Source organism: Mastigoproctus giganteus, chromosome 8 (genome assembly GCF_048544385.1).
Source record: "Mastigoproctus giganteus isolate SK-2022 chromosome 8, ASM4854438v1, whole genome shotgun sequence".
NCBI lineage: Eukaryota > Metazoa > Arthropoda > Arachnida > Uropygi > Thelyphonidae > Mastigoproctus > Mastigoproctus giganteus.
The window spans coordinates 162,236,786-162,251,163 of NC_143582.1; the positions used below are offsets into that span (position 1 = coordinate 162,236,786).

General features: G+C 37.8%; 1 protein-coding gene across 1 annotated transcript in view; it reads right to left on the reverse strand.

Moving 5' to 3' along the window:
• Positions 1-14,378, reverse strand: part of cutlet (chromosome transmission fidelity protein 18 homolog) — a 404,162-nt gene that overhangs the window by 195,934 nt on the left and 193,850 nt on the right. Inside the window, exon 10 of the mRNA XM_090380385.1 lies at positions 7,370-7,463. Within this exon, the coding sequence (XP_090236511.1) occupies positions 7,370-7,463 (94 nt within the window). The remainder of the gene's footprint in view (positions 1-7,369; positions 7,464-14,378) is intronic.

Below are 14,378 nucleotides of genomic sequence, written 5' to 3' on the forward strand. Positions count from 1 at the left end.
AATTAAAAAGTTGAGCACCTTTCAGGTGACCTGCCACTATTTTTGCTATATTTTGGGTGTCACCACCACCAGTACCACTGAGTTCAATAGCCAATACAAATTATGAAAAGTAGCAGCAATAAGGTGCAGTTCCACCTCATTTCAGTTTTGATCTAAAACCATTTTGCAGCACTTCCTTCAAACCTCAGTGCCAATCTGACATTTTTATAAAAACTTTTTATCCTCTCTCCACTTAAAAGATTGATACCATATTTTTTTAAAATTTGAAAGATCAAATTTTTAGGTATTTTGTTGTATGCTTTTTCAAGATCAAGAAGTAATAAATATAGGTTTTTGTTATATTCCCATGCCCTTTTCTATAATTTGTTTAGGTATAACATTTGATCCTGAAATTTCTTGAACTCCCTCAAGAAAAAGTTATCAACAAGCTCTTCACATTTAATCAAATTTACCTGACCTTCGAACATGGTGATAACAGAGATTTCCATTGGAATGACTGCTGTTTTGTTGCAGAAACAAAACAAGTCATTCCACTGCCTATAAACATATCACTTGTAATGATCTTGGCAAAAAATCTGGGTCTTCTTTAAGTTTTGTTGATTATGCAGACTTTTTTTGCATTAAGAGGCTGTTTAATTTTTAAATAAACTTTACATATAATAAGATGTAAAGTTGTCTTTAGATTTTATTATTAATGGAAAAAAAAATAACATTTTTCATTTGGCACATCTCCATACATGCCAATTCTTCCAATTTAGTTGAGTTTTTTGATTATCAGGTATGTTTTTGTATAAGTATAATTTACTTCCAATTTTTATTTTTGTCAAATATGGAAATATGTTTTTTTTTTTTTTAATTACAGCAATACTATATTTAATGATATGCACTTAAAAACCAACATCAGATAGCTCTGCTCCTGTTTAGCCTGAGTATAGCAATCACGTTACTACAAGAATGAACTTACAATATTAGGCAAAAAATTATATCTAGACTTCATTATATCATGTTTTTAAGAGATATTCGATATTTTTTAATATCTTAATTTCGTGCTTGTTATTTGTGAGTAACATTAACGATCTTTAGGACACCATCATTGTTACTGGTTATAGGATAGCTTGTTCTGTGTTAGTTTCGGCGAAGTCCGGATGGTCTGTGACAGCCAAATCCTCTGCTTGCACCTTCACGATGGTGGGATTGTTAGTAATCCTGGGTATAACCTCCATGCACAAGTACATGGTGGGTAACCACCCAGGTGTGAACCAACGTAAGCAGGGGTCGAGGTGTGGCGGCCACACCACATGGAGGAACGCAGCCCCTCTATGTTACCAGCCAGTACTAGGTGGTAGATGACTCTCATCAACCGGTGAAATACCACCACTTTGCTTATTGGAGGCCTGAAGTGCTGGAACCCATGTTTAGTCTCTAGAGCTAAGTTCTGGTCAACACTTCCCTATCTATTCCATCATGCAGTATGATTGATGACTTTTGAGGTTATGATGAACATCGTGGCGAGATCCAATATTCCTTACATTTCAAAGGTACAGCTCTAAAACGGTGTTCGCAGGCCGGCCGCTAGTTAGTACACTGGACCGAACCTACTGGTAACTCTCTAGGAGGCTTCCGGATCAGCTGGTGTATAATCTTGCTACCTCTACTCTGCCAGATAGTGACTGGAGGGAGTCTGAGTAGTGTGGATACGGGGAGCATTGTCGAGGCCACGTTATGTCAAGGATCTGGGTATATTCTTTCCACGTGTACGCAATATCCAAAAATTTCATTACTTCATACAGCATGTCCCACCCACTTTTTCTTACTATTGAATACACCATGAATTGTCAAACTAATAGAGGAAGCTTATCTGCGAAAAGATCTAAACCTCCCAAGGACTTCCTAATTCATTTCACAAATATACGTGGTCTCAATTCTAATCTCAACGATGTCCATTTCCACTTGCAGTCTGCCAAACCCCATGTACTTTTTCTGACAGAATCTCAGTTATCTGTTGATTCAACTACTGCTCATCTCAGATGCCCAAATTATTCACTGTATGATTCCTTTTGCCTTAAAGGTGGTACTTGTGCATATGTCCGTTCTGATATTCCCTGTCAGAGACTTGGCAATTTGGAATCTACTCTCTTTGATCTTCTCTGGCTTAAAATTTCTCTACCTCATTGTGTCAAATTCATCTGTTGTCTCTACTGTTCTCCCAACTCCACTAATCACTTGGAGCTCTTTGACTTCCTCTCTTTGCAACTTTGACTTCCTTCTCTTTGCAACTTTCCTAACAGTGAGGTAATTTTCCTTGGTGATTTTAATGTTCACAACTCCAGCTGGCTTCCCTTTTCTAGTCACACCGACCCAGCAGGTCGAGATGCTGAGGCGTTTGCAATTACTAATGACCTAGCACAGATTGTTCATTTACCTACAAGAATACTGGACAATCCTAATCATACAGCCAATACACTTGATCTTTTTCTCACAAACAACCCTTCTAAGTACACGGTCGAAGTGAGAGGTCCTTTAGGCACTTCAGATCACAGCTTGGTGATTGTCTCTTCTCCAATGGAACCTTTATCTCATGGCTATTCCCAACCTCGTGTTGTTTGGCATTACAAGAATGCAAAATGGGATGACTTGCGCGACTTCTTTTCTTCTTTTCCTTGGTCGGATTACTGTTTCAAAACTTCTGATGTCAACGTTTGCTCAGATCGTGTCAGTGAAATTATTCTTGCAGGAATGGAATCCTTTATCCCACACTCCACTTTAAAATCTCATCCCTTATCTAAACCTTGGTTTTCCAATAGATGTGCTAAGGCTGTTCAAGAGAAGAATGTTGCATATCGTAATTGGCTTGTTTATAATTCTTCAGTTTCATTTTCTGCCTACCTCAAAGCCCGCAACAATTGTAAAGCAGTTATTAATCAGTCCAAACTAGAGTTTGAACAGGCTAAGAGTAGAAAACTTGCTTCTTGCCCTAATGGTAGCCGAGCATTCTGGTTTCTTGCCAAAGCTATTGGTCACAACCTTTGCCCATCTCTACTCCCACCTCTGTACAAACCAGATGGTTCTGTTGTCACTTCAGCCAAGGATAAAGCTGACCTGCTAGCATCCCATTTTTCTTCCAGCTCATGTATTAATGATCTTGGTAAAACATCTCCCACCATTCCCAACACGCTCCATTCAATGCCTCCTGTGGTCTTCCATCAAAAGGATATCAGAAGGATTTTGATGAATCTTGATGCTAAGAAAGCTCCAAGTCCTGATGGTATTTCTCCACTTGTTCTCATAACCCATGCTCCTGAACTTACTCCTATTCTTTGCCGGCTTTTTTCACTTTCTTATTCCAAAGGTGTTTTTCCTTCTGCTTGGAAATTTGCTCATATCCAGCCAGTTCCTAAAAAGGGTGACAAATCCCTCCCATCCAATTATCGTCCCATTGCAATTACTTCTACTCTTTCTAAAGTAATGGAGAAATCAATTAACTGCCAACTCTTAAACTATCTAGAAACCTTCCATCTGATCAACGATTGCCAGTATGGATTCCGTCAGTGTCGATCCACTGGAGATATTCTGGCTTATGTTACCCATTTATGGACTAATTCAATGGAAAGGTTCGGTGAAACACAAGTAGTTACTCTTGACATCTCAAAGGCTTTTGATCGTGTTTGGCATAAAGGTCTTCTAAACAATCTTCCATCTTATGGTTTGCCAACTGTTTTTAGTAATTGGTTATCCAGTTTTCTCTGTGATCGCTCACTGAGGGTGATGGTAGATGGCTCTCTGTCTTCTAACTTCTCCACTAATGCCGGTGTCCCCCAAGGTTCAGTTCTTTCCCCCACTCTATTCCTTTTGTATATCAATGACCTTCTTCCACTGACTGGAAATCCTATCCATAGTTTTGCCGATGATAGCACATTGCATTCAACTTTCCATTTTGAGAAACCTTGTCCTGCTCAATCAGCCTCAACTTCTCGAAAATCTGCTACCAATTCCTTAAATGCCAATCTTCAGGTAATTCTCCAGTGGGGAAAAGACAACTTAGTTGATTTCAACCCTTCTAAAACTCAGTCTTGTCTTATATCTCGCAAAAAAGGATTCTTTTGCTCCTATGCTTATCTTTAGTGACACTCCGATTTCTAGGCAAAATGATATATCTCTTTTGGGGATTACCCTGACTTCTAATCTCTCTTGGCACAAGCACATTACAAATATTGCTTCCTCTGCATCTAAAAAACTTGGTTTTCTCTTTTGCTCTTGCGTTACTTTTCTTCCAAACAGCTGCTCACTCTGTATAAATCGCAAATCCGCCCTGCTATGGAATATTGTTCCCACATCTGGGGTGGTGCCCCCAAAACCTCTCTCAGGCTTCTTGATTCCATTCAGAAGAGGGCAGTTAGATTAATTAATGATTCATCTCTAACAGAGTCTCTCTCCACTTGCTGTCTCATAGACGTACTGTTTCTGCTGCATGCCTCTTCTACAGATGCTTCCATGGGCACTGTTCTTCCGAACTGGCTTCTATAATTCCCGCTCTCTCTTTCAAAACAGTCCAAACCCGTGCCGCCACCAGCCAACATCCATTTACTGTCCAACTTCAAACCCACAGAACCAACTTTTCATCTTCCTCATTTATTCATTCAACTGTCGTTTTCTGGAACAACCTTCCTTCATACGTATTTCCTGAAAATTACAATCTACAGAAGTTCAAGTCCAATGTCAACAAATATCTTCTTTCGTCTTCTCAACCTCCAACCTAAGCACGGTACTAAGTACTATAGGTTCTAATACCTCTCATGTTTGGGGTTCACATAAAAAAAAAAAAAAAAAAAAAAGTTGTTAAAAGAAGGTTAGGTTAGTTTAAATGTGTTTCATTTTTTTCAAGAGAATTTGTTTGTGAAAGAAACACTGTTACTTTTAATTTATTGAGCAGTGATTGTACTGTGGTAGCAGATTCACGTAAATTTGCATAGTGTGCTATAGTCAATTTTAAGGAAGTTGTTATACACAAAGATTTTGAATTGGCCAATACAATATGATCAAACAGAATAAAAAATACACAATAAATAATAAAAAGAACATTAAAAATGCAGCTTATTGTATTCTGTGATGATGTGCAATTTATTAATCTACTGCAGCATATGACATGCATTTATTAGTAAACATTATCATCAGAATCTGGTGCCTCCGTAGCCAGGTGGGCAGGAGCAGCAGTGTGTAGCACACGCTTCTTGCTTAGACTGGGGTTCGAGCCCGTGACCACCAAATACAGAGGATGCAGAAAGGTCAGGGAATGACCACTGCATGTCCCCGGAGCAATATGGTCTTAGTTGCTAATACTCCTAAAAAATCAAATAACAACAACAGAACCTTCTTTAACTCCAACCAATGGAATGCAAAGATAAAATAAACATAAAAATTAAATAATACATATTTACAAATAAAACTACTGATGTAAAATAAGGTAAAAGCATGATACAAGGTGCTACCCAAAAGTTCCTGAAATGCATTTATAAAATAAATTAGACTCACCCTGGGTCTTATTTGCCACTGTCACCTTCGAAATAGTCCCCTTGAGAGCGTAAACACTGATCCCAGCGCTTCTACTACGATTTGAATGCATCCTGAAAGTCCTTCTTTGTCATAGTGTTCAGCACCACCTGCAATTCGGTTTCGATATCCTCTATGCTGTCAAATCTTCAACCCTTCAGCTTGATTTTCATTCTTGGAAAGAGGAAGAAGTCGCAGGGGGCTAAGTCTGGAAAATAAAGGGGGTGCGGGACAATTGTCACATTGCTGGATGCCAAAAACTGCACCACAGCAAGAGATGTGTGGACCGGACCGTTGTCATGACGAAGGATCCAGTTCTTTGTGTGCCACTTCTCTGGACGTTTCCTCCTGAGAGCGTCCCTTAACTGCCTCAGAATGTCACAGTACAACTTTGCATTGACAGTCTAGCCAGGAGGGACGAATTTCTTACAGATAATCCTATCAATGTCCAAAAAAAAAAAAAAAAAAAAAAAAAAACAGATCAGCATGGACTTCACTTGAGGCTTTCTTCAGTCAGGGTGAAAATGGGCTCTTCCACTGGGATGATTGTTGCTTGGTTTCTGGATCATACCCATATACCCAATTCTCATCAGCAGTGACGACCATAGAAAGGAAGTTTTGATCACCTCTGGCCTGTTCTTGAAGATCTCTGCTAACTTCCATGCAATGCTGCTTTTGGTCTTCACTCAGTAACCATGACTTTGCCGCAATACTTCTCATGTTCAACTCGTCTGACAAAATTCACTAACACATGTCATACAATACCACAAATGTCGTGGATGGTCCACCTGCAGTCTTCACGGATTGCCGCCCAAACGTTTTCGACATTTTCCAGGGTGGTGCTCGACGATGGATGCCTAGAGTCCATCATCGAGCACCACCTGATGATGGGCGCCCAGAGTGATCATCGTCATCAACCGACATTCGACCATTTTTAAAAAAAATTAAACCAGTAGTAGGTCTGCGTCTGAACTAAAGCATTATCACCAAAAGCTTGTTTCAACTTCTTATGGGTTTCTGTTGCTGAATTGTTAAGAAGGAAACAAAACTTTATGCAAGCACTTTGCTCTCTCACATCAGCCATTGCAACAATCGCAAACTACGCAAAACACCGCCAAAGAACTGCACATAAATATTCAATGACTCTATCCAGCCCAATGCCACATGGCACTTTGATTCACAAAGGATGCATGCAGTGTTACTTAGTGCCACAAGTCCATACTAGATGCAGTTCCAGTGCAACATTCAAATTTCGGGAACATTTGGGTAGCACCTCGTATACACAAACATAATCAGTTCACCAACTAATTTCAGCTAATATGCCAATAAACAACTATATCACACACACATGCCAACCGATTTGTACATTCTGTGGACTGAAAAAAATATATATCTCATGAAGATAAATACTATTCCCTCCTCCACCTGAGATCAGCTAACTACAGCCCTGACTAAAGAGACTTAAGATTTTAAGAATTCTGCTAGTCAAGAAATTCCAATCAGCTTGAGCAGTCTAGCCATAATAACTGAACATTTGCAACAGCTAAAAAGAATGTTGTGAATACAGTAATTAAAGGTTGCATAACTATTTATATGGCATAAATTTCAAAATTTTGCGCCCCCCCCCCCCTTCCTATACAATGTGGCACACTCTCAAAGCCCAAGACATCTCAGTTAAAACTTTAAAGCAATTAAGTGATCAAACATTCTTTACACTTTAAAGTTAACTTCATCGTGTTGAGTAGTTTAGAATTACTGAAAAGGATTATTTTTAGGATTAGGATTATTGAAAATTTAAACAAGTTCAAAAGAAACAACTCACTTCCAGTAATCTAGATGCTAATCGAGATGTTGTGGTAGGAGGAAAATTCAGCACAAGTGCTATCTGGCGTAGTGGCTTTAAAGCAGGTGTATACCTATTAAAGTAACATGTAAAATTTTAAATGATGAGTTGTACTACATAAAAGAAAAAATTCAGCTCATTTTTAATCTCAAAATTTCTCACAAAAATTATTGCATCTATTTACTGTAATGTGTAAGTTCTAAGAAGTGTCATACATATTTTTCTTGCTCAATACAAAGATAAACAATATCTTTAATTCTTTTATTAATTTTATTTTTTGTATATTGTATGTAGAGAATCCAACAAAAATAACTATTAATTCATCCAAAAAATTTAAGTTCTAAATATATAAGCCCAGTTATTCGGTATCTATGGGAATTGGGACTGAGGGTGTTAGTTGTGGGAATTTTCTAGTTGGATGAGCATTACTTGCACAGGTGCCTACATTATAAAAGTAATGCTCACTCAACTGGCATTACTCATTATACAGTGTAGGCGCCTACACTATACAGTAATATATACTGTACACTATGTCCTACTGTAGGTGGTTACACTGTATGAAATGATGTAATGTGAAGCTAAACTTTTTAATCACATAAATGTAAAAACCTTGTACTTTATTTACTTTGGCTAAGAATTGTGACTTAATTTTAAAAACTTCTTTTCTAATTTTCATCACTGAAAATTTATCACCAATTGCTGTTTTATGTCATAAACTGTTGAACAGCCAAGATAGTGTGCAAAGTGTTAGGGTTAGGTGCCACCTGTGGTTTCCCATATCTGTGCCATATGTACACTGTGAAGAAATACAGAACACTGTAAATGCCAAAAAAGTGTTGTGTGTTGAATGCGTAGTATTATGTTGGGTTCTGTTGTGTGTCCTGGCATTTGGCTGCAGGGCACCTGATGGAACCCCACGTTGCCTGCACACACCACTAGGAGGTAGCCAGGCTACCTCCTAGTGGCATGTGCATTTATATTTTTAAATAAAAATTTTTAAATAAATTTTTAAATAATTTTTAAACTTTCACCCCCATCTGCTGTACAGAAGCAGATGGGGGTGAAAGTAAGAGTAAGGGGATGTAGGTGAAGGCAACCCCTAAGTTGACAGTGAAGCATATGCTCCACCAGGCAAAAAGGAGGAGGAGATAACCCAGAAGGGTAGAAGAGCCACGCAGCGCGAGTGCTGAGGTGTGTTACCTTAGTGCTGTGTTACCTACATTTGGCGGTGTAGTGGTCAAGACCACTGGAGCCTACCCAACCATGTGAATGAGTTAGCAGACTGATGTTGGTAAAACGGTCAAGTAGAGATTTTTTTTTTTCCGATTTGAGCAAGTCCCTCATGGGTTTGTATCCCTAGCTTGAGCTGGTTGTAGAGTCCTGTGCCTAGAAAAGAGGTTCAGAAATGAATAGGTGCTCCTGTCCTTAAGGTGTGTGTTGGAGTCCAGTACATAGTGTTCCTCGAAGAGTGTCATAAATTCGGCAGTTATAAAGAAGATGGTCCCAATCTTCAATTTCTCCACATATACAGTAGGATTATTGATGATTCTCAAGGTAGTCAACTTATGATTTATAGAGCTGTGTCCAGTTATAATATATGTACAGTAGAGGCTAGAAGAGAAGGCAGTGACTTTGGATAAACAAGTTTGATGTCCGGGATGAACTTCTTAGTTATTAGGCCTTTGTCCGTCTCTTCCCATCTTGTCTACCAAATTTGTAATAGCATGGCAGCTAGTTTCTTCTTTTCTTGCTTACAGTCAGTGTGGGTGTTGATGGTATGTCCAAAGATGGTAGCTGGAATACCCCACGACAAGCAGTAGTGCAATCCTCAGACAGATAACCTCCAAGTAAAGAGGGAGGACACTCACAAGAACCTGAAGGGGCTGGAGAGCTTATTGTGCAGCAGGCTCTGGTAATGGTGAGCAATATACTCCGCTGAATTGTTTCTAGTTTGCATTTATTGCGAACAATTACTGCTCTATGGTACCAAATCCCAGATCCACATGTAATAACAGGAAGGAATATAGCTTTATACAGGAGTTTGAGTGTTCTTCAGTTCAGTCCCCAGTCACACCTGCTTAATCGGACGATTAGGGCTGCATAGTTTCTAATTTCGACACCCCTTCTAAGTACATCATAATTTTCACCTTTTTTCTAATGTTGTTTAAATATCTGCTTTGGTTTAAGGTAAACAACACCTGTATATTTTTTGCCCACTTTAGGATCTTTTATAGACACCATAATGGTTGGATGGGTTATGCTGATATAAATACACTTGCCCTAGTAACCAATATTTTAAAAGTAATAGCTGGGCAATGAAAAATGGACTTCTATGCCTCTGTTTGTAACTTTTGATATATTGTAAACAAGAGAACAACAACAGGGTTTCCAACTTGCTAACAGAGTTTTTCTTTAAGCTATTTTTTTTTTTTAACATTGTTTTTATTTAATGCATTTTTGTAATGTGTAATTATTTAATTCACAGTTCACAATTTAAATCACAAATTTGGAAATTACCAAACTGTTGCACCAAACAGTTTTATTTATTACATAACACTTAATATCATTGTATTATATTATTATTATTCAAAATACAGGTATCCCTTGCTGGTTACTTGGGTTAAGGGCAGGGCCAGCACTAGTGTTTGTGGCACCTAAAGCAAAACATTGTAATGGTGCCTAATACAGAAAAGCATCAGCACTCAGCAGGACCATTAAAAGAAAGCAATTAACAAAATAGTTTATTAATAATTCCTAAATTTAGGCATATTTTCAAAATTTTGAGTTAGCAAGAGGGGGATGAGTAAAAACACACTACAGAAACTCCCCGACTTAAGTAATACTTGACTTAAGGAAATTTGACTTCGCATAAAGTTTTTGCCGGCCGGTGCAAACTTAAAAAAAATCGTGGAAACGTATTTTGCATCCAGTAGGAATAAATAGAGGTATCGTGAAAATATCGTAATGTGAACCCAATAACACTGTTTTTTTTTTTGGGGGGGTTTTTTTGTAATTCGTTCCAAGTCCTTGGAAGCTGAAAATTTTGCTATATTACTAAGCTATTTATCTCTCTAAAAGGTTATATTTATAATGGAAATTGCACTATCCTTTCATCATTATCATATGTTCCCATTATAAGAATCAATTTTGAATGCATTTGTGATATTTTTCTAAAGCACGTTTCTGGAGGTCATGACCAAAAAACAATTTGCACTTTCCAATTTATTGGGCTTTTCTGTTAGTGCATCTAATTATAAACAGGTGGTAAACTCGATCTTATTGAATTTGCGATAATCCCAATAACTACAATTGTGTGGGTTTTTACGTTACAGTATTATGGTGAAATGTGTTCCCCTTCACTGAAATTTTCAATCATATAAAAAACAAATTATCAGAAACTTCTCTTCATTTCTATTTACATATTACATTGATGAAGGGAAAGCAACCACCGAAAAGTGCAAGTGGTGGTAGTGCCAGAAAACGAAACAAAATTGATTTAGAAATGAAAATGAAAATGATTACAAGTATGAAGCAGGACAAAGTTTGTTTTCTATTGCAAGGGAATTAGGTCTCGCTGCTTCAACAGTGAATACTATTTTAAAGGACAGTGCACGTATAAAAGAACATGTCAAAGGATCAACACACTTAAGATCAACAGTCATCACAAAATAGCGTTCAGGTGCTATATCGAAGATGGTACAGCTGCTAATAATATGGATGGAAAATCAGATTCAGAAGCGAGTGCCCCTGAGTCTAATGACCATTCAAGCAAAAGCAACAAGTATTTATAAAGATATTAAGGATAAGTACGGCAAACCCCAACCCAAGTTCATGGCAAGCAACGAGTGGTTTAATAGGTTCAAGCATCGCGCTGGTTTCCACAACCTTTAAGTATGCGGTTTGTTTGTTGTTTGGTTTTTAGGAGCATTAGCAACTAAGGCCATATTGATCCGGGAAATGTGGTGGTCATTCCCTGACCTTTCCGCATCTTCTGTATTTGGTGGTGACGGGCTCAAACCCCGGTCTAATCAAGAAGTGTGTGCTACGCACTGCTGCTCCTTGCCACCTGGCTACAGAGGCGCCTTTAAGTATGCGGTGAAGTTGCCAGTGCTTTTCTAACACATCACAAAATTTCTCTGCAGCTGCAGAGAAATTTTGTGATGTGTTAGAAAAAATTATTGAGGAAGGTGGCTATTCAATGCAGCAAATTTTTAACGTTGACGAGACTGCTCTGTATTGGAAAAAAAAAATGCCTGATCGAACATACATTGCCAAAGAGGAAACTACAATTCCAGGTTTCAAGGCGTGAAAAAAATAGGGTCACGCTCTTGCTAGGGGCTAATTCAGCGGGAGATTACAGATTAAAACCACTGCTTGTGTACCGTTCTGGAAATCCTTGTGCATTTAAGGGCATCAATAAAGCCATCCTACCCGTGCATTTCCAATCGAACCAGAGAGGATAGCATGGATAATAATCTCGCTTTGAGGATTGGTTTAAATGCTGCTTCATTCCCAAGGTTGAAATATATTGTAAAGACAATGACGTTCCTTTCAAGATTTTGCTTCTATTAGATAATGCTCCCGGACATCTTATACGCATCAAGATGATTTCAATTCAAACGTGAGAGTCATATTTCTACCACCAAACACTATTTCACTAACCTATAGATCAGGGTGTTATTTCGAATTTAAAAAGCATACTATTTACGTACAATATTTGCTCAGGCATTGCCTGCAGTACACAATGAGAAAAATTTTAGGTTAAGAGGCTTTTGGAAATCATACAATATTTACCATGCCATCTTAAACATTAATAAGGCCTGGGTGGAAATTACTAAAAGTTGTTTAAATGGCTCATGGAAGAAAATATGCCCACGGCACATAAAAGGCTTTGAAGGATTTGAAAAAGACGAATCCTATGAAGAGGTTACAGATAGATTGTAAATGTTGCAGAGCTACTTCAGTTGAAGGTTGATACCAAAGGATGTGGAAGAGTTAATAGAGGAAGAAGAGAAGGAATTATCTAACGAACAACTTATTGACTTGCAGGCAGTGATAGTGAAAGAAGAAAATGCTGACGAAGCTCAAGATGAACCAAATGAGGGGTCAAGACACATCATCACCAGAGAGACGGCAATGGCAATTTCGTGAAATTGCATTGGCAATGGTGAGGTTTGAGAAGATGGATCCTGACAGCGAACAATTCTTAAAAGTTAACAGAGGGGGGTGAATGATATGGTTGCTTCTACAAAGAAATCTACGATGAAAAGAAAAAGCCACCGTCCAGTCATCCATTAATATGTTCTTTCGTAAGGTTGAGCGGTCGACACCTTCTAAATCTCCACAGCCCTCAACCCCGGCAGAGGAATACTTATTGGCTGAAGACGTCGATTCTGGCAACGATGCTCGAGAGGTAAAACTTACTGACATTATGCCTGTCTCCTCTCTTTTTTTGTAATTTTATAATTTTGGATTTTTTTTTAAACTGCATGCTGTCGTAATTTTTCCTGCGTATGAGATAAAAAATTGAATAAATACAATAAATAATTCTATTTACATATTCGTCGAACATTTCTTTTTTGATTCAATCAATTCAGCAAGCACAGTTGCTACACAAGCATGGGGGAAATTCTGACTTATGTAGCATTCCGCGGAATGCAACCCTTACGCAAGTCAGGGAGTTCCTGTATTTATAAAAGATAATTACAATATAGATGTACATAAATTTATTAAATTAATAAAGACAGTATTATTAATTATTACAAAATATGCAAATTTAAAAATAAAAAATGATAAACACAAGATGCTTAACAAATATATTTTCAAAACAGAAAAATATAAAGGGTTACAAATAAACAAATTTTACATAAACTCAATCTTTCTGGCTTTTACATCCACAAATTCATTTAGAAGTTCAAAATTGCCCCAGGGGCTCATATCTGGTGAGTATGGGCTTGGCACACCCAGGGTCCTGAGCTGAATATCATCATTCTTCTCTTTCTTGGTGATTCCTTTCTACTTATCTCTCTCTCTCTCTCTCTCTCTCTCTCTCTCTCAGGGTAACTTGGAAATTTTTTTTTGGCCAGTGCAGCATAAGTCTCAGGCTTCCTTGCACCATGTGGCTAATAATAATAATCAATATTTTCCAATATCTCATTTTCTATTTCTATATATATATTGCTAGCACTACTATATGATCTTGTGTCATTGTCATTCGCATGCAGTTTTTAATAATCTTTAATTTTGAGAAACTGCATTCTCCCGAAGCCAAAGATACAGGTAAAGTAAGTAAAATTTTTAATGCAATTATTACATTTGGAAACAAAGAAACAGTTGTAAATTTATGTAGTGTTTGCTTAAATCATCTTTTGACATTTCTCCTAATGCTTTATACAAAAAAGTGAAACAATGTTCTTTCAATAACTCTAATTATGAGAGCATCTGTGGACTCAAGAGATTCTGCCGGATTGGAAAAGGGCCAATGTATCACCAATACATAAAGGTGGATCTAAGAGTGTAGTGGGAAATTACCGACTGGTCAGTCTAACTTCAGTAGTAGGAAAAATCATGTAGGCAATGATCAAGGGAAGAATTAAGGATCATTTATATAGAAACAGAATCCTGAAGGATACACAGCATTTTTATTAAAGGGAAAATTATGTTTAACTAATCTGATTAGCTATTTTGACAGGATCACTCATGAGCTGGATTTAGGGAATAAATTTGACTGTTTATTTAGATTTCAACAAAGCATTTGACTCAGTCCCACATGAGTAGTTACTTTATCAGCTGGAACAAGTTGGACTCACAGAGAAAATCCTTAGATGGATAGCAGGATGGCTTCAGGGCAGAAGACAGAGGGTTGTGATAAATGGTTATTCCTCAGATTGGGTTAATGTGGGAAGTGGGGTTCCCTAAAGATCAGTATTGGGACCACTGCTGATTTTGATTTTCTTAAATGACATCGATGAAGGGATAGAGGGCATGA